Below are 20,196 nucleotides of genomic sequence, written 5' to 3'. Positions count from 1 at the left end.
TTCCACACTGCAACACAGAAATGGTCCAGACAGTTGTTATTAGTGATGCGGAGCATCCTGAACATAAAAACCTGAACAGATAAAGGAGATAATAGGCTTGTGGTGACTCTGCCCGACATGCTGACTCCTGAGCAGTCGCCGCAGACAGGCCTAGCTTGCGACCCACCTCCCCACATTCCCACAGAGAACCAGTCCCAGTCCTTCAAAGAAGGCTTTGAAAGGAACAGGTCTTTGCCTAACGTTTTATTTGAGCAAACTGTTTGCAAGATGGAGGTGGGAGGCAGGGGATGGAAGGAGGTTAGGCCTACAGAACAAGAGTGAAACACATGGATCTTGTGTCTAAAGAGTTTTGCGGAAAAGTCAGAAGGATCTGACAGGTTCCAAGAAGATAAATCACTACAGAATAATCAAGACATGCCCTGATAAAAGTATCGATCCTGAGAAATAAATCATATGACTTCTAGACATTAAAAGCAAGACACGTATGAAGGGGAAGAATCAGCTTGCACTTGTGTTTCTCCACAGCAGAAGTGAAACACTTGTCTTTGAAAGCTCTGAACATAAAAATAAGTGTGACCAGCAAATTGAATACTTAGCCATGTTGTTCCTTAAATGTAAGAGTAATAGTCTTTTTTAAGCATTCAAGAATTTAGGAATATACGATGAATCTTTCTTTGAAAAAACAAAAAACAAAACTACTTAAAGATGCTACCTAACCACCCAGGAAAACTAAAGAGCCTGTTGATGAAAGTGAAAGAGGAGAGTGAAAAAGTTGGCTTAAAGCTGAACATTCAGAAAACTAAGATCATGGCATCTGGTCCCATCACTTCATGGCAAATAGATGGGGAAACAGTGGAAACAGTGGCTGACTTTATTTTTGGGGGCTCCAAAATCACTGCAGATGGTGACTACAGACGTGAAATTAAAAGACGCTTACTCCTTGAAAGGAAAGTTATGACCAACCTAGATAGCATATTCAAAAGCAGAGACTTTACTTTGCCAACAAAGGTCCATCTAGTCAAGGCTATGGTTTTTCTACTCATCATGTATGGATGTGAGAGTTGGACTGTGAAGAAGGCTGAGCACCGAAGAATTGATGCTTTTGAACTGTGGTGTTGGAGAAGACTCTTGAAAGTCCCTTGGACTGCAAGGAGATCCAACCAGTCCATCCTAAAGGAGATCAGTCCTGGGTGTTCATTGGAAGGGCTGACGTTGAAGCTGAAACTCTAATACTTTGGCCACCTGATGCGAAGAGCTGACTGATTGGAAAAGACCCTGATGCTGGGAAAGATTGAAGGCAGGAGGAGAAGGGGATGACAGAGGATGAGAAGGTTGGATGGCATCACCGACTCAATGGACATGGGTTTGGGTGAACTCCAGGAGTTGGTGATGGACAGGGAGGCCTGGCGTGCTGCAGTTCATGGGTCGCAAAGACTTAGACACGACTGAGTGACTAAACTGAACTGAACTGAACCACCCAGGAAATTAAAGTAAAAAAAAAAAACCTCAGGAATAAAAAAAATTATAGAAAAGCTCATGGTATTTCACCCATTTAATATAGAACCAGAGCAAAACAACCATGAAAATTGTGGTTAGAAAAGCATATGGAAATGTTGAAACCTGACAATGTAAAAATAATAACATACCTAACAAATAAGAGAGGAAGAAGAAAGAGGAAGAAATATTTGCCAGTTTTCTTATCTTTCCAAGAAAAGAGTCAATAGATTCTGTCCAAGATTAAAGTGTAGAATTTTAAAAATAGCTCAGAATTTTTTTATTTATGTAAACTTTTTAAAGAATTGCTGTCTTTGGTGGTAAAGAAATGTTTAGTTGAATTTCTATGATTCTTTTAATCTCAATTCAGTTTCTTTTCATTAAATTCAAGTAAAACTGATTACTTTAAAAAATCATGTATAATAATATATACTTCTGAAATTATTTTTATTTCACCTGGCTATATGCAGAAGATGTTGGAAGAATGCTTACCAAAGTTAGTGGTGGTATTTCTGGATAGAGGGGTTTGGGGTAATTTTTAAGCTTTCTTGGACTTTCCTTTATTGATTTAATTTTTATGATAAGTTGTGCCATTTTTACCGAGTCAATAGAGTCATTGATTAAAAATCAAGGAACTGAATAAAGTTATTTTGATTGGACTGCTAAAAAAGTATATACAGATATTTCAGTAACATCTACCAACAAAACACATGTTTAGTAACTGAGCCGTATTCATATTTTCTGCTGGCATGACTCAGCTGAGCACTGTTGAAAACAGTTCGGGGGCTTTTTGTGTAATTGCAGAAAATAACTGAGCCATCCTGTGCAGTTTTCTGTGTCAGTTAAGATTCTTTGGTTGCAAGTAACAGAAACCAACAGAGGCTACTTTAAGCGAAAACAAAACAAAAGAACAAAGGCAAAGACAGTACTGAAAGAAAATGGGATAACTCCCAGAACAAAAACCAAAACTCAATAAAATAGGTCTTGGGCCAGATAAGAACGTGGGACCTCTAAGGCTGGGACTAAGGAGTGTGCCTTCAGGGAAGCTGCCCCAGGGTGCGTGATCTCCAGCTCTTTTCCTAAGCCATTGCAGGCAGAATGCAGATCCCTGCTGGGGAGTGTGTTCAGTCAAGTTTGGGACTCATGCCCTGGAGAAGGGAGGGGACCTTTGATTTCAAAGTACACCCATGGAAAGGAAAATGGAAGGCTTGTTTCCAGAAACTGCAGATGAATGGACACTGGGCAGAGAAAATTACCAGTGCCCCCTATCTTTGTCTCACTTTAAGCTTGCAGAAAAGTAAGCCTCTCTCTCCTCAGTATGCCTCTAGAGGAATTAGCTGATTTAGTTTCTTTATCAGATCTGTTCGTTCATTCCTTTCAAAGTAATTACAGGCTGCTTCTTCCCTGTCTCATGACACTGATTATTAGCTAAAGCTAATTCATCAGCTAGATATAGGTGAAACACCTTTAGCTATCTTTCAGGAAAAGCTTAGTAAATTATTTGTCATTCTCCAGCCCAAGAAACGTTCTCCCTGTAAGTAAAAGTTTATTAGATACCATGAGAGGTCTCTGGGTTCAGCCATTTTCTGTCCTAGCTATAATTAGAAAGCTAGAGAAATTATATCAACTCCTAGGGAAAAAAATCCACACACATACTCTTTTTAATAAATCCAATTTACTCTATTTGCTTGGTATTAACAACTGTTAATGTTATGTCCAAATTCCCTTCCTTCCTCGTTGAAAAGAACTCTGTCACTACAGCCAGGACATACAAATGGATAGTTAATTACTCGGCACAGAGGGTTATGTGATTCATCACTGCAATGTGGAAGCGAATGTTGCCAGTTGTCAGCTTTTTCCAGACTACTAGTGTTATATGGTTTACGTCCCAATCAATGGTGGCAAAGCTCCAGAAAGAAATACTACCTGGAAGTCAGAGACTCATTAGACTGATCAGTCTATAGCCCTTCGTCAGTGATTTCCAAACCTAGCTGTGCATCAAAATCACTTGGGGACATTAAAAAAAAAGGAGAAGCAGGAAAAGATACAGCTTCCTGGCATCCACCCCTGAAGCGATGGGTCAGGAAGAAAGTCAGGATTTTCCAGGGCCTGGAGTTTATGCAATTTGGGGTGTCTCTTTAAGAAGATGAATGCAAAGCATCTTGCTTTAACAGATTTTACAAAAATACTTTACCATGTGGATGTATCTCTAGGATCCAGGCCCTGGTAAAGGTCCATGTTAATGACGGGCCCTGAAGCTTAACTTCATTAGCTTCAGGGTGGGCCACGCGTAGACTAGGACTGGGGAATAAATGTGTGTTTGCCTGTCTGCGTCTCTGTGTGTGTGTGTCCACGTGAGCGTGCGCTCCTGTGTGCCTGCTGCAAGGTCCCAAGTGAGAGGACCCAGGGCTGGGACTCTGCCTTCTCCCTCGAAAACAAAAACAAGTAGAGAAAGTGTAGTGTTCTCTACATTTTAATCCAGTCCTGCACTGCACTCTGAACTCTCAGGCTGAAACACTTTGAATTTCATCTTTTGTTGACTTGGCCCTTCTTGGGGCAGAAGTGCCCATCGGCAGGAGTTATTGCGGTTTCTAAACTAGCTCACACTCAGGACAGCAGCGCCCGAGTTACAGCTGCACTGATTACAGCCAGGGAGGGCTCCCTGCACTCCGCCTTCTGCCTTTCGTTTTGGTTTACAAACAGCCTTTTGCTCTTCTCCCGTGATTTCCCGTGATTTCAGATATTGAATTTCGGCGCCAGTAAGTGCGTTTGTTTGCCTTAAGGAGTGCCGAGTGGGAGAGAAATGACATTATAGGAAATGTCAAGTTCTTCACTTTACTCTGGTAGAATTGAATGATCTGTCCAATAGAGCTCCAAAAAAATAAAAAGTGTTTAATCCTTTGTGAAAGTAAAACATGCCTCATGTTGAACATCTGAAAATGAACAAATATTTAAGGAAAAATATGTTACCCACAGTCTCCTCCAAAGATACCTGCAGTCATCACAGTGATTAATATACTGTGGCTACTCAATACATATTTTTAGAACAAAAGAATAATATGAACTCCAGAGAATACAAGCAAAACCTTTTTCTAAGTTTTTTCCCTAAGTGCCTGTGATTACGATATCTAACATAACATATATTTAAATGAACATATATCGAGTCCTCACAAGTCAAGGCCCTGTGCTTAATGATGATGTAAAGATGAAGCACGGTGGTCCTCGCTTCTCGCAGTGGAATTTGTATCCAGTAGAAGAAGCCCAGTAAATCCCCGCCAAAGCAAGGACACCTAGAGCCGCTGTGTAAAATCACATGCGGGGAGTTTCCTTCACATCCAAGTGCGCCTAGCGATTTCTTTTCTCTCGATGTTCTTGACTGTTCTCCTTCTCTCATTCCATATCCAGTCCCTCAGCAAATGCTGTTGGTCCTGTCTTTAAAATCGATTCACAACTTGACTCTTCTCCCTCTCTTATTATGCTACCCTGAGCCAAGCCACCATCACTTCTTGTGATGTAGCCTGCTTATTGATCTGCCTGATTCTGTTCTTGCCCCCATACAGTCTGTTCTCCATCCAGAAGCTGGAGAAGTCCTTTGAAAATTTTTCAGCTCATAACAACAGCCTTCTGCCACAAATTCTCCAGTGTATTCTCACTTTATTTAGAGTAAAAGCCAATGTCGTTACATTGGCCTAAAAGATGATTTTGTCCTATCCCCTTTTCCGCCAACTCCCCAGTGTAAAATCTACTGTTCACCATCTTGCTCTTCTGCTCACTCTAGAGCAAGCCAGGAACCTGCCTCCCTCATGGGCTTGGCACAAGGCTTTCTCTATGCAGTGCCCTTCCCTGGGACATCTGCCTGCAGGACTTGATGTCCTCCCCTTCAGCTCTTTGTTCAGACGCCACTCTCTCTGTGAGGCCTTTCCTGTCTGTCCTGATTAAACCAGAGCACTCCTCCCCTGGCCCCTGCTTTAGTTTTCTCCAAAGCACCGTCACCACTCAGGACACTGCACATGCTTATTATTTACTTTCATAATACAAGCTGCACAAGGCAGGGGTCTGCTCTCTTTATTATTTACTTTCATAATACAAGCTGCACAAGGGCAGGGGTCTGCTCTCTTTACCCCCAGCTCCTGAAACATTCCTGGTGCCTCGTAGGTGCTCAGTTAGCATTTGCTGAAAGAAAGAGGATGATGTATTCAGGCTGCTGACATGCCTACATGTTCTCTCTTCCTGTGGTTTTCTTCTGTTCAGTGTCAAGATGCTTTCACAATGCTGACTGGGCGGCTCGGCAACACCTATGTTGTCACCAGCCTTTGTGTTTCTTAAAGGATAGTTTCTGAAATCTCATCGTACTTGTCTGCACTCCAGGGCAGATAGATGTTAGTAGCCAATGCCTGCTTGAAACTGATGCTCTGTCTTGACAGTGGTCTGGAAAATTCAGTTCAGAAAGGGGCCAACAAAGAGAGACGACAGAGACACTACTGTACTTTTCCATATCTACGAACCAACATATTTAAGCCCAGAATTTGCTTCTCATAAAGTGAGGAAATCTAATATAATGTCAGGATTTTGAAAAGGATGCATAATTCTTTGATAAGTAATATATGTATTTATGCAAGCTGGAATAAAAAAGAATCATTGAACCAGGGACTTTAGGTTGTCCACTAATGTTAGAGTGGTCAGGTTGTTTTTTTTTTTTCTTCCTCATCTCAAATTCTAAATTTCATAAGGAGATTGTCAGGGGAACCTAACATTCCACTCAAAGGGTTAGTTACCAGCAAAAACAGCACCACTGCGAGTCAGAGTCGTGGGTCAGATTCCTGGTGAGCGAAGGCTAGTTCTGAGTGCAGCCCTTGCTCCTTGCATTGTGGGAAGGATGTGTCCACGTTCAGAAGGAGTGTCTACCTGCTCAATCACATTTGTGTCTTTCTGCATTAAAATAAAAACAGTCAAGAAGGGATAAAGGGGAGAAATATTTATTCTTGCTCCTGATGCATATAAAGACCTTTATTTATTTAAAACTCCTTCATTTGAAGTCTTACTTTTCCACTACCTTGTTTATCTCATAGGAAGGAAAGCAGGCACAGCCTATAAATAATGCTTGCGTTTCCGTTTCAGGATGTATAGGGCAGGAGAGCCTCTTCCCTGAAAGGTCAAGGGCCATAGCCAGCTCGCCCCCTTCCTGAGTCAGACAGTTCCCGTGTTACTGTTCGGAACTCGGTAAAGCAGAGTCACGTAAAATAAATGCCCTGTGCGCAGCATCCTGAAAATTCTAGCACAAGGCCGAATTTCCACTCTATTGTTACCCACCGTTGCTGGACAATTTTTGTTTAAGATTTATTTTTCAGTCGAGTTTTAGAGGTGTAGAGTTCCTAAAGTGAAGCATACTCCACAGTCTTTGAAATTTCCACAAGGAAATGAGCATTTGGAAAGTTCTCAATGACCTTATTTCTTCCCTTGAATTTGCTTTCATATTTTAAGAAACTTTAAGACTTTTCATGTCTCCAGAGGATAGATTAAGTTTATTTTACTGGGAGTTTTCTTCAAATTACATGGAAAATTATATGTTGTCTAGAAAGCTATTCTCTGCTATAGCCTAATAATAGAAAAAATATGTATGTGCTTTTCTTCTTCAGCAATTTAATAGTTATTATAGCTTACTGAGTGATTGCAAGGAGAGAGGCACTGAGCTAGGGCTTTCTGGAAATGTGTGGCATGGGAAAAGGGGCACGGCACCGTTAGTCCTTAGGGAGCTGAAAGTGGAGCCCACGGGGAGGCACCGCTTCATAGCCGCTGGAGCGTCTGTAATCAGAGAGACAGATACTACCAAGTGTCGGCACGGCCGTGGGCCCGCTGGAGCGTTCATACGTTACTGGTGGGGATGTAAACCGGCAGACCCACTTTAGAAAAGGCTTTGGCAGTTTCATAGGAAATGAAGCACACACTTAACTGTGTGACCCATTAATCCCATGTCAGGTATTTACCCAAATGAAATGAGAGCATGTGTTCCCACACAGACACCTACGCTAGTGTCCACAGAAGCATGTACCTAATGCCCAGAAAGCAGAGACAACCCAAACGCCCGTCTGTACTAGAGTGGATGACTTTTCGGCATTGAGAATGAACAGACTTCGAGTACACACAGCAATAGAGATGAATCTCAGGAACATAATGGACAGCTGAAAAGCCAGAAACAAGTGTGTTGAGTGTTTGACATTCAAAAAGAAGAATACTGATCTAGGCAATTGGAAGTCAAGATCGTGGTTGTCCTTTTGGGGGAATGGTAATGACTGGTGCTGGGGATGAGGGTGCTTTAGGGGTGCTGGCCATGCTGTGTGTCTCATCCAGATGCTGTTACCCAGCTGTGGCAGCTTGGTCAGAATTCGTCAAGTTGTTCCCTGAGGACTTGTGCAGTTTTATGCAGGAAGCTTATACTTCCAAAAACTATATTAAGACTATAAAAAAACTGAGCGACACTTGGTTTCCACAGATTTGGGGGTTCTAGGAAAACACTCTCCACGTTCATTGCTACAAAGACTTTACCATCTAGTGGGAAGACAGGCTTGTTGATAAATAATTCTAATATGAAACCAACTCTTAGAAGTGCTGCATTAGAGATATATATAAGTGCAATGAAGTAAAGGAAAACACTTAACAAAAAAGGACAACTGGCAAAAACGTTATAGGCTGTAGTCACTGTTGGATTTGCTTCATAATACTGGGCTGCTGCTGCTGCTGCTAAGTCGCTTCAGTCGTGTCCGACTCTCTGCGACCCCATAGACGGCAGCCCACCAGGCTCCCCCGTCCCTGGATTTCTCCAGGCAAGGACACTGGAGTGGGTTGCCATTTCCTTCTCCAGTGCATGAAAGTGAAAAGTGAAAGTGAAGTCGCTCAGTCGTGTCCGACTCCTAGCGACCCCATGGACTGCAGCCCACCAGAGCTCCTCCATCCATGGGATTTTCCAGGCAAGAGTACTGGAGTGGGAGGAACAGAATAATGTTTAAAAGTGGAAGACAGGCTATACATTAGGAAGAAAGTGAAAGTGAAGTCGCTCAGTTGTGTCTGACTCTTTGCGACCCCCTGGACTGTAGCCCACCACGGTCCTCTGTCAACGGGATTCTCCCGGCAAGAGTGCTGGAGTGGGTTGCCATTCCCTTCTCCATACATTAGAAACAAAGGAATTAAAGCTTTGGATTATGTACAAGGAGCTGGGACTGTTGGAAAGACAGAGTTGTTTTCAAATACCAGAACACAGAAGTTGTTTACATCCTTCAAGATGAGTTCCTCTGTTTTCAGTTGACTGCCTTTGCCTGAGTTGTAGGTTATTTTGTTCCAGAGGTTCTCAGCCGTGAGTGCACGTTGGGATCACAGGAGCTTTTGTAGCTGCTCCCGAGTCAGAATCTCCAGGGCTGGGACTCGGGCGTCTGTCCTCTTTCTAGGCGCCTGTGAGTCTCCTGAACGGCCGGGGCTAGGAGCCCCTGCTGGAGTCCTGCAGGGCAGAGGGAGCCTTCGCTGGGACCATCACACGACAAGAAAGGCCTCTCTCTGTTTTGGGAGCTACTGTGGCTTTCACAAAGAAGAGCACTTTTCATATTTATCTCTTTGTACCTGTGCCAAGAAATTTCTTTGCAAATAGCTTTTATCCAAGTATGACATGAAAGATGTTAATCCTACTGTTAAATTTTAACCTTAATTCTTTCCAGCACTGGGGCATTGCTTCTGATTTTATTACAGGTACACAGATCCACAGCAGACGATAGAACTGCAAAGGACAAAATGGCACATGTAGGTCACTTGTTAATGCACTCACATGGCTAATCTTTCTCCTATGAGGAAAAATGTATTTTTAGTCCTGACATTTTCATATCAGATCTTTCAATGTAAAAATAATACCTGCTTTCCCTTAGAAAATTTTAGTCCTCTGCCTAGTTCATTCACTTGATATCGCTTGTTAACTTATCCATTTTCTTTCTCTTTGTTTTCAGATAAATTTTAGAATCACAGAAAAGTTGCAGAAATAGTAAAGGGTTCATATGTACTCTTCACCCAGCTACCTCTAATGTTGACAGCTTATATAACCATAGTGCAATTATCAAACAAGGAAATTAACTTGAAACGATAAGATTCACTGAGCTACAAATCTTATTTGACTTTTACCAAATTTTTCCTTGATTTCCGTGTCTGGTCCAGGATTCAATCCAGGATATCACACTGTGCTGATACCTAGTTGTCAGGTCTCCTCACACCCCTCCAGTCTGGGACAGTTCCTCATTCTTTTCTGACCCTTCATTATCTTGACCCTTCTGTTGACCACTGGTGAATCATTTATAGAGTGTTTCTCACTTGGGTTTGTGTGGTGTTCTCTTATGAGTAGATTGAAATTATTTATTTTGGTGAATAATTATTTGCAGAAATAATCAGGTGATACTTTATGTCTGTGTATGTTATTACTACTGTTGTCAATTTTGATTATTTGGGTAAGGTGGTATCTGCTAAGTCTCTCCACTATAAAGTTACAACCCTTGATAGTTGATAAATACCTTTGGTGGCTCACACAGTAAAGAATCTGCCTGCAATGCAGGAGACCTGGGTTCAATCCCTGGGTGGTGAGGAAGATCCCTTGGAGAAGGGAATGGCAACCCATCCCAGTAATCTTGCCTGGAGAATTCCATGGACAGAGGAGCCTAGCAGGCTACAGTCCATGGGATCACGAAGAGTTGGACACGACTGAGCAACTAACACACACACAGATATCTTTAGCACTCTGCCAATGTCATGTTTCACCTCAAAACTTTCATTCACTGATTTCAGCATCCACTGGTATATATCTTGCCTGCAGTAATTAAAATGTGGTCTTCACCCGATAACATTTTTTCATTTCCCTTATTCCTTATATGTTTATTAATTGGAGTTCTTCTATAACATGCCTTTCCCGGCTGTTTGTTTGTATCAGTATGAAGCTGTGACTGCTTGTTCAATTTTCTGAATCATAATCCAGTATTATCATTGTTTATTTTGCTGCTCAAATTGTTCTAGCTGCAGCCATTGGCAACTCCTGATTGAATCCACTGTCCTTTTCGATATACCCTCACTCTTGCGAAAGCACTTCTTTTTTTCTACAATCACAAGATACCGCAGAATCTGCTTCTGTTTTACCTGTCCCAGGTCTGGAATTTTTCTAAGAAACTCTGATTCATTTTATTCAATTTATTGGAGAATGATATTTAGATCTGGGTGCTTGTAGACCATTGTTACCGGGGTGTCCTTGGTCCTATTTCCACTCAGCAGAATAAGCTAGGAAATATATGTATGTATACTAAACCATGCATGCACGAACATATACCATATTTATTAGTTATTTCTATATGTATTTATCTATCATGTGTGTCTAAAAAAGCATGAGTTCATTCTCATATCCCTGATTCCAATTCAGTACCGCAAGGTGTATTAAGGCTCCCCCCTTTTCTTATTGGTAACTTCTTTAATAGTGAAAAGACTAGCTCTCATTATTTATAATCTTGGATTGTGCATAAAGTGGTTACTGAATCACTAACTCATACCCCTGCAAGAAATAGATTTCCTAACTAGAGTGCAATAATTTGCTGACAGTTCTGTTTGGTTTTCACTTTACAACATTCAGTCACAATTGTGTTTCCAGAGTGACTTACTTCTTAGTTCCATCCCCTTCAGCGTGGCCATATTACTGGTCCTGGTCACGGTGTTCATCTGTAACAGTTAGGTTCACTTCTTCCTGTAGGTATTCTGCTTGGGCAGAATATCCTGGTTGGTTTTGTTTTCTTTATTTTGGGAGATATATAAAACATTACTCTGGTTTAGAGAGTCAAGTTCAGTTCAGTTCAGTCGCTCAGTCGTGTCCGACTCTTTGCAACCCCATGAACCGCAGCACTCCAGGCCTCCCTGTCCATCACCAACTCCCGGAGTCCACCCAAACCCATGTCCATTGAGTCGATGATGCCATCCAGCCATCTCATCCTCTGTCGTCCCCTTCTCCTACCACCTTCAGTCTTTCCCAGCATCAGGGTCTTTTCAAATGAATCAGCTCTTTGCATCAGGTGGCCGAAGTATTGGAGTTTCAGCTTCAACATCAGTCCTTCCAATGAATATTCAGGACTAATTTCCGTGAGGGTGGACTGGTTGGATCCTTGCAGTCCAAGGGACTCTCAAGAGTCTTCTCCAACACCACAATTCAAAAGCATCAATTCTTCGGTACTCAGCTTTCTTTATAGTCCAACTCTCACATCCATACATGACCAATGGAAAAACCATAGCCTTGACTAGATGGACCTTTGTTGGCAAAGTAATGTCTCTGCTTTTTAATATGCTGTCTAGACTGGTCATAGCTTTTCTTCTAAGGAGTAGGCGTCTTTTAATTTCATGGCTGCAATCATCATCTGCAGTGATTTTGGAGCCCCCAAAAATAAAATCTGCCACTGTTTCCCCATCTATTTGCCATAGATGACCGGAAGCCATGGTCTAAGTTTTCTGAATGTTGAGCTTTAAGCCAACTTTTCACTGTGCTCTTTCACTTTCATCAAGAGGCTTTTTAGTTCTTCTTTGCTTTCTGCCGTAAGGGTGGTGTCAAAGCTAGAGTCAAAGAGATATTCCAAGCAGTATGTGCTCCTCCTCACCCCACCCCACATTCCATACCCTGTCCTTTTCTGCCCTTCCCCACCAGCCCACTACAGTTAAACAGTCTCTGTAGTTTCTGCTATGTCTTTCCCATACTCCTTTCATACAAAGGAGCAGATTCCTGTTTTTAATTCTGTTATGCTTTGCATGGTGGTAGCACATCATGGTGGAGAAGGCAATGGCACCCCACTCCAGTACTCTTGCCTAGAAAATCCCATGGATGGAGGAGCCTGCTGGGCTACAGTCCATGGGGTCGCCACGAGTCGGTCTCGACTGGGCGAGTTCACTTTCACTTTTCACTTTCATGCAATGGAGAAGGAAATGGCAACCCACTCCAGTGTTCTTGTCTGGAGAATCCCAGGGACGGCAGAGCCTGCTGGGCTGCTGTCTATGGGGTCGCACAGAGTCGGACACGACTGAAGCGACTTAGCAGCAGCAGCAGCAGCACATCATGGAAACTCTTTTGTAGTTAATTTTTTCACTAAATGACTTGAAAGTTCCTAGTGATCTTCCCACATTTAACATTTTTAAAAGCCGCCTGGTGTTCCGTTGTGAGGATGTAGCATAGTTTGTTTAACCACTCTCCTGTGTATGGGCATTATGCTGTTTCCATTATTTTGTAACAATCAATTCTTTAATGAATAAACTTGTACTTGTATAATTTTGTGTAATTAGAAGTATATATTCTTGGAAGGAAAAATTATGACCAACCTAGACAGCATATTAAAAAGCAGAGACATTACTTTGCCAACAAAGGTCCATCTAGTCAAGGCTATGGTTTTTCCAGTAGTCATGTATGGATGTAAGAGTTGGACTATAAAGAAAGCTGAGCGCTGAAGAATTGATGCTTTTCAACTGTGGTGTTGGAGAAGACTCTTGAGAAGACTCTTGAGAGTCCCTTGAACTGCAAGGAGATCCAACCAATCCATCCTAAAGGAGATCAGTTCTGAATGTTCATTGGAGGGACTGATGTTGAAGCTGAAAGTCCAGTACTTTGGCCACCTGGTGCGAAGAGCTGACTCATTTGAAAAGACTCTGATGCTGGGAAAGATTGAGGGCAGGAGGAGAAGGGGACGACAGAGGATGAGATGGCTGGATGGCATCACCGACTCAATGGACATGGGTTTGGGTGGACTCTGGGAGTTGGTGATGGACAGGGAGGCCTGGCGTGCTGCAGTTCATGGGGTCACAAAGAGTTGGACATGATTGAGCAACTGAGCTGAACTGATTCAGGGTAGATTCGTAGAAATGGCGTTCCTTTGTCAAAATTGACTACATACATGCTCATGTCATTCAGTTACTCTGTTTGCCTATGGAAACACCTTTCAGTGAGTTCATGTATTACCTTGATCATCATATGTTTCTGAATTACAGCTTTGATTTTGTGTGACTTTTTAAAATTTAACTTTATTAGTTATACTTAGCATGTTAAAACGTATTAAAATTGCATTTGGGATACGGAATTAGTCTTGCATAATTCATCCTTTGCCAAGGCTTAATAAGTACCATTGTAATATGTCAGCAGCCCCTGGTAAAGACAGTAATCATGCATTCCATTTACCCTGTCCTCCCTGATGCAGTCTACGAGCTCATGGTCACTGATGCAGAGGAGAATTCAAGAACTCCAGCAGGGACATAGTGACGAAGCATTTATGTAATGCTGTCATTTGCCCAGAGCTTTTCGTGTTTCAAAACTCGTTCAAGTCTTCATTTTTAGTCCACTGGACCACTGTAGAATGGTGTGGGAAAATATCTAATAAGTCACTATATTTATGTAATGCAAAGTCCTTTACACATATTTTCTCACTTGAACCTCAGACCAACCCTGTGAAGTAGGCAGAACAATTAGTCAACCTCCCTATTGTGCAGGTAAGGGAGCTGAGACACAGGAAAGTTACAATGTTATTCTAAGTTCAACATCTACTAAGTAGTAAGGCCAGAAGTGAATTTGAGACCATATCACAATACTGGTTTAGCAGCTCGTGGAAAATGAAAAAAATATCCAAAGGTAGGACATATTCACAGAGAGGTAAATTACTCAGTATATACTTTGGAATTTAAGGATTCTCTTGGACCCTGTTTTACAGATACAGGGCAAATTCTTGGCCACCCCTGAGCTGTAACGTTTCAGTCCTGAATGGTGGCAAAGGGAAGTATGTTCTGAATATACACAGCCTCCTCCACCACCCTGGCGCTGCTGCTCTGACAGTGGGCCCTTGCCCTGGGGCCACACTGTCCCCATTTGCACCCTCGTTTTGCCACTTCGTAGGCGTGGGCCTTGGAGAGGCACTCAGCCCGTTTTCTTACCTCTACCATGCCTATCTTTTAGTAGGTCTATGTGTTGTTCTTGTCCAGTTGCTCAGTCTTGTCCGCCACTTTGCGACCCCATGGACTGCAGCACGCACGCCAGGTTTCCCTTCTTTCACCATCTCCCAGAATTTGCTCAAACTCGTGTCCATTGAGTCGGTGATGCCATCCAACCTTCTCATCCTCTGTCGTCCCCTTCTCCTCCTGCCTTCAATCTTGCCCAGCATCAGGGTCTTTTCCAATGAGTCAGCTCTTCGTATCAGGTGGCCAAAGTTTTGGAGTTTCAGCTTCAGCATCAGTCCTTCCAGTGAACACTCAGGACTGATTTCCTTTAGGATGGACTGGCTGGATCTCCCTGCTGACCAAGGGACTCTCAGGAATCTTCTCCAACACCACAATTCAAAAGCATCAATTCTTCAGCTTTATAGTCCAACTCTCACATCCATACATGACTACTTTTGGGTCACTGGAGGGATTAAAAGTAACTTTATCAGAAAGACTCCCTGGTGCCATCTAGACATCACTCTGACAGTGATCATTCCATTTCCTTCAAAGCGCTTTTACAGTTTAGAATTATGTGTACTTCTGTGTTTGCTTCACATCTATGTCTCCTCCTAGAATATGGGCTTCTTGGCATCTAGGACTCTGGTTAGCTTTGCTCCTCTTTGTATCTCTTAGACCCAGTGCTCCTAATCATTGAATGAACATGTCTTGCCTCCATCCACCAGTTCCTTGGCCCTGTTTTCATTTCAGCCACGTAGGATGACCTGCAGCTCCCCGTCCCTTCACGTCTCTCTACCCTTCCACGTGCTATTTCCTTAGCCTGCCACGCCAGCCCTCACGCCTGTGTTTTTCTGGAGAATCCTTTCTCAAGATCCCTCAAGACCTAGCTCAGCTCTTGCATGAGGGCTCACATGACCCCTCTCGTCCCTTGAAGACTGAGGGGCTGCCCTGTCCCTTGGCATGTCTCTGTAATAGAGCTGGCCACATTGCAGTCATTGGTATGTTCAGCGAATATTTTTAAGAACTGACTCTGTAGTGGGCACATGCTAGGTGCTGAGGATACAGCAGTGGATAGATCTGTCATTCCAATGGGAAAAGTGAACAACAACAACGAAAAAAGTGCATAAGTAAGCAAACAAGTAATAGCGAAAAAATGATGGAGTAATTGGTTCTGAGACGCTGACCTTTGCCTCAAGATCTGGAAAGTGAGAAGTTTGGGGGTGAAAGCGATGGGGAGTGAGCCCTGTGTTGTGACTGTTTACCTGGCTGTTCCCCTCCCCGCCCCCCACCCCTCCTGACCGGCCCTCCGAGCTCTGTGACCCTGTGTGGCCCTTGGTGCCCCGCCCTGGCCCTGCAGCCTGCGGGCCTCGCCGGGGCTGGGCCAGGGTTCCGGGCTCCCGGCGCTGAGCGCAGCCGGGGCAGGCTGCCGGCCACCGCTCAGCTCGCCGGCTCCAGCCTGCTACCTCGTGATGACGGGAAGGCTCTCCCGGCATACTGCGACCCAGTTCCCTGGTCTTTAAAAAGGAACTAATACTAAGACTTTGTGGAGTTGCTGTCAGGATTAAATGAGAAAGCGTGCCTGAGATTCCTAGTCCCGAGCCCAGCACCTGGTCGTCCGTAAGTGCGGAGAAAAGGCGCTAGCGTGCTCCCAAGGGTTTTGTTGCATCAGCGAATGAGTTAAGGAAAAGGAAAATTTAATTCTTACCTCAGTAAACAGAACCATGGCAAAACAGAGACTGAATACCTTGATGGTATCTTCAGCTGTCTTAGTTATGGTGTGTTTTAATTTAGACAAAAAAGAAGGGGAAAAAAGGAAATTACCATTCACTAGTGATTTCAGCCCCTAGAACCAGTAGCCGGTAACTGTTCGTGTGCTCAGCAAGCGGCCTCGGGAAAGTCCGCTGGTCATTTGATCGACCGTCGTCTGCAGAGTGCGGAGCTTTCGCGTCCCAGCCCCAAGCCTCGATAGAAATACACAGTCCTCCCATGTGGGGTCGCCTCGCATCTGCCGCTCCTTCTTTTGAGGTCATAATTCGAGTACTTTGTAGTGAAAGGGATTTCTTTTCGTGCCTTCTACTTCTTCTGTCATAAGAGAGCCTGAGGATATCATAACCAATGAATTTTATGACACCACCAGAGATAGCAACAGTTTTCTTAGGTCAGGAACACCGATAGGATTAACCTGAGATGCTGCTTATACTACACAAAAAATCACTCTGACCGCACAGCACACCTTGGGCAGATGGCTCCTGCTCTGTCCCGCCTGCTCGGAAAACTAAATGCCAGAGTAGCATGTACACAGTTGAGAACATCAGCGAATTGATATCCTGAGGAACTTCTGGGAATTTTTTTTTCTTCCTTATATTAATAGCATTTTCCCTGGAAAACACTGGGATCATGATTATTGTTTTTATAAACTTTAAATATCTGGCTCATTAGGAATGCTTTGATACTTGAATACATAGGCATGAGTTTTCTAGTTTAAAAAATTACTGAGATAATTAGCAAAGAGATTTTTGCTATGGGTTTTTTTCCCCGCAAGTTTAAGAGTTAACATTTATTTACACGAGTACTTCAGTCTGCTCTTATCATTCTAATCAATGGGAAAATATCAGCTGCTTTTAATGTCACAGGAATCAACTCATCCTATCTTAGAATGAGGAAATAATTAGCAAACAATTATTATTCCTTTTTAATATTTGTGGCGCTGTTTTCAGAGTTTTCCTTTACAAACCAAGGCACCGTAAATGTTTTCTGGCTGGAGGTATTGAAATCTGCTTTGCTGTGCTGCAAGGGTAGAGGTGTGTATGTTTCGCTAGAAGTCTGTAGCCAAGAGCCACATTCGCCGGCTGGACGCTCTGACAGGGTGACAGGTGGCGCGCCCTGCAGTGATGTGTGGTGTGCATCACAGGCTGGGGGGGAACCTCTGTGTATCAGTAGAGGTAGAGGCTGAAGAGGCAAGTAGACTAGGGCGGGGACAGTGTTTGTGTGACAGGCTCCTTCCCTGTGTCAGTAGGAGGAAGACTTCCCATACGCTGAGGACATTCAGCATAACAAATGCTGCTGCTGCTGCTGCTGCTAAGTCGCTTCAGTCGTGTCCAACTCTGTGTGACCCCATAGACGGCAGCCCGCCAGGCTCCCCCGTCCCTGGGATTCTCCAGGCAAGAACACTGGAGTGGGTTGCCATTTCCTTCTCCAATGCATGAAAGTGAAAAGTGAAAGTGAAGTCGCTCAGTCGTGTCTGACTCTAGCTACCTCATGGACTGCAACCTACCAGGCTCCTCCGTCCATGGGATTTTCCAGGCAAGAGTACTGCAGTGGGGTGCCATTGCCTTCTCCGTAACAAATGCTAGCACCAGCTAAATTCAACTGTATGTGTAAGGTCCTCTTAATTCCCAGCTGTCTCAAGAAGGACTAATGTGAAAAATATTATATACTCTTACATTTTACAGATCATGAACAGATGGGGAAAAAAATGTGCCAACTGGTAAAGAAATTCATATGCAGAATCACACACCTCAAAATGGTGTTTCTGAAGGTTTTTCTTTTTAAAAATTATTAAATTTATCTTGGGTAAAATTTAATTATTCCTTGGGGGTTTCCTGTAATGTTATATGTGTAATTCATTTGAGTGTATGCCCTCTACAGATATGAATGTTTGGAAGTACAGGTAACCTTGTAATGAATAAAACTGATAAAAGGTTGTGTTCCAATAAAGGGGAAATTATGGAATGATTATTCACTTTGTGAAAGGCTCTGTCATAGGGCATGCTTTCCTAAAGCATTTTAAATTGGATTTGGTTTACGAAACATTCGTTTATACACAACATTTCAGGAACAAATGTAGTGAGGAAATGAGAGAAATAGTCATAATAAGATAGAGATCCCTTATGCTGCTGACATTTGTGCTTCCTGTCCTCCTCTGTCTCCCCTTGCAGCTCTGATAGCCATTGGGCGATACAGCATGACAATAGAGACCGTGGACGTTGGATGGTGTAAAGAGATTACAGACCAAGGAGCCACCCTGATTGCACAGAGCAGCAAGTCTTTAAGATACTTGGGGCTGATGAGATGTGATAAAGTGAGTTGCCCGTCGAACTCCTTTCCTACACGTCAGTGTCATTTACAGCTTGACATTAGATTCTTCTTCTCTCCCTGGGTATATATGTATACATGCACATACTTATGTTATTACGTTGACCTATCCCACGTTGAAGGTCAGGAAGGACAGCGGTGAGGAGATACCCCTCGTGCAAGGTAAGGAGCAATGGCTGCGCTTTGCTGGAGCAGCCGTGAAGAGATACCCCACGCCCAAGGTAAGAGAAACCCAAGTAAGACGGTAGGTGTTGCAAGAGGGCATCAGAGGACAAACACACTGAAACCATACTCACAGAAAACTAGTCAATCTAATCACAATAGGACCACAGCCTTGTCTAACTCAGTGAAACCAAGCCATGCCCTTGGGGCAACCCAAGACGGGCGGGTCATGGTGGAGAGGTCTGACAGAATGTGGTCCACTGGAGAAGGGAATGGCAAACCACTTCAGTATTCTTGCCTTGAGAACCCCAAGAACAGTATGAAAAGGCAAAATGATAGGATACTGAAAGAGAAACTCCCCAGGTCAGTAGGTGCCCAATATGCTACTGGAGATCAGTGGAGAAATAACTCCAGAAAGAATGAAGGGACAGAGCCAAAGCAAAAAGAATACCCAGCTGTGGATGTGACTGGTGATAGAAGCAAGGTCCGATGCTGTAAAGAGCAATATTGCATAGGAACCTGGAATGTCAGGTCCATGAATCAAGGCAAATTGGAAGTGGTCAAACAAGAGATGGCAAGAGTGAATGTCGACATTCTAGGAATTAGCGAACTAAAATGGACTGGAATGGGTGAATTTAACTCAGATGACCATTATATCTACTACTGCGGGCAGGAATCCCTCAGAAGAAATGGAGTGGCCATCATGGTCAACAAAAGAGTCCGAAATGCAGTACTTGGATGCAATCTCAAAAATGACAGAATGATCTCTGTTCGTTTCCAAGGCAAACCATTCAATATCACAGTAATCCAACTCTATGCCCCAACCAGTAACGCTGAAGCAGCTGAAGTTGAACGGTTCTATGAAGACCTACAAGACCTGTTAGAACTAACACCCCAAAAAGATGTCCTTTTCATTATAGGGGACTGGAATGCAAAAGTAGGAAGTCAAGAAACACCTGGAGTAATAGGCAAATTTGGCCTTGGAATACAGAATGAAGCAGGGCAAAGACTAATAGAGTTTTGCCAAGAGAATGCACTGGTCATAACAAACACCCTCTTCCAACAACACAAGAGAAGACTCTATACATGGACATCACCAGATGGTCAACACCAAAATCAGATTGATTATATTCTTTGCAGCCAAAGATGGAAAAGCTCTATACACTCAGCAAAAACAAGACCAGGAGCTGACTGTGGCTCAGACCATGAACTCCTTATTGCCAAATTCAGACTTAAATTGAAGAAAGTAGGGAAAACCACTAGACCATTCAGGTATGACCTAAATCAAACCCCTTATGATTATACAGTGGAAGTGAGAAATAGATTTTAGGGCCTAGATCTGATAGATAGAGTGCCTGATGAACTATGGAATGAGGTTCGTGACATTGTACAGGAGACAGGGATCAAGACCATTCCCAAAGAAAAGAAATGCAAAAAAGCAAAATGGCTGTCTGGGGAGGCCTTACAAATAGCTGTGAAAAGAAG

At 43.2% G+C, this 20,196-nt stretch overlaps 1 protein-coding gene across 1 annotated transcript in view; it reads left to right on the top strand.

Moving 5' to 3' along the window:
• FBXL17 (F-box and leucine rich repeat protein 17) overlaps nt 1-20,196 on the top strand; it is a 520,630-nt gene that overhangs the window by 476,301 nt on the left and 24,133 nt on the right. Inside the window, exon 8 of the mRNA XM_055565814.1 lies at nt 18,393-18,535. Coding sequence (XP_055421789.1) covers nt 18,393-18,535 — 143 coding nt within the window. The remainder of the gene's footprint in view (nt 1-18,392; nt 18,536-20,196) is intronic.

Source organism: Bubalus kerabau, chromosome 1, assembly GCF_029407905.1.
Source record: "Bubalus kerabau isolate K-KA32 ecotype Philippines breed swamp buffalo chromosome 1, PCC_UOA_SB_1v2, whole genome shotgun sequence".
Lineage (NCBI taxonomy): Eukaryota > Metazoa > Chordata > Mammalia > Artiodactyla > Bovidae > Bubalus > Bubalus kerabau.
The sequence above is the reverse complement of the archived record's forward strand: the minus strand, read 5'-3'. Positions and strand labels throughout refer to the sequence as shown.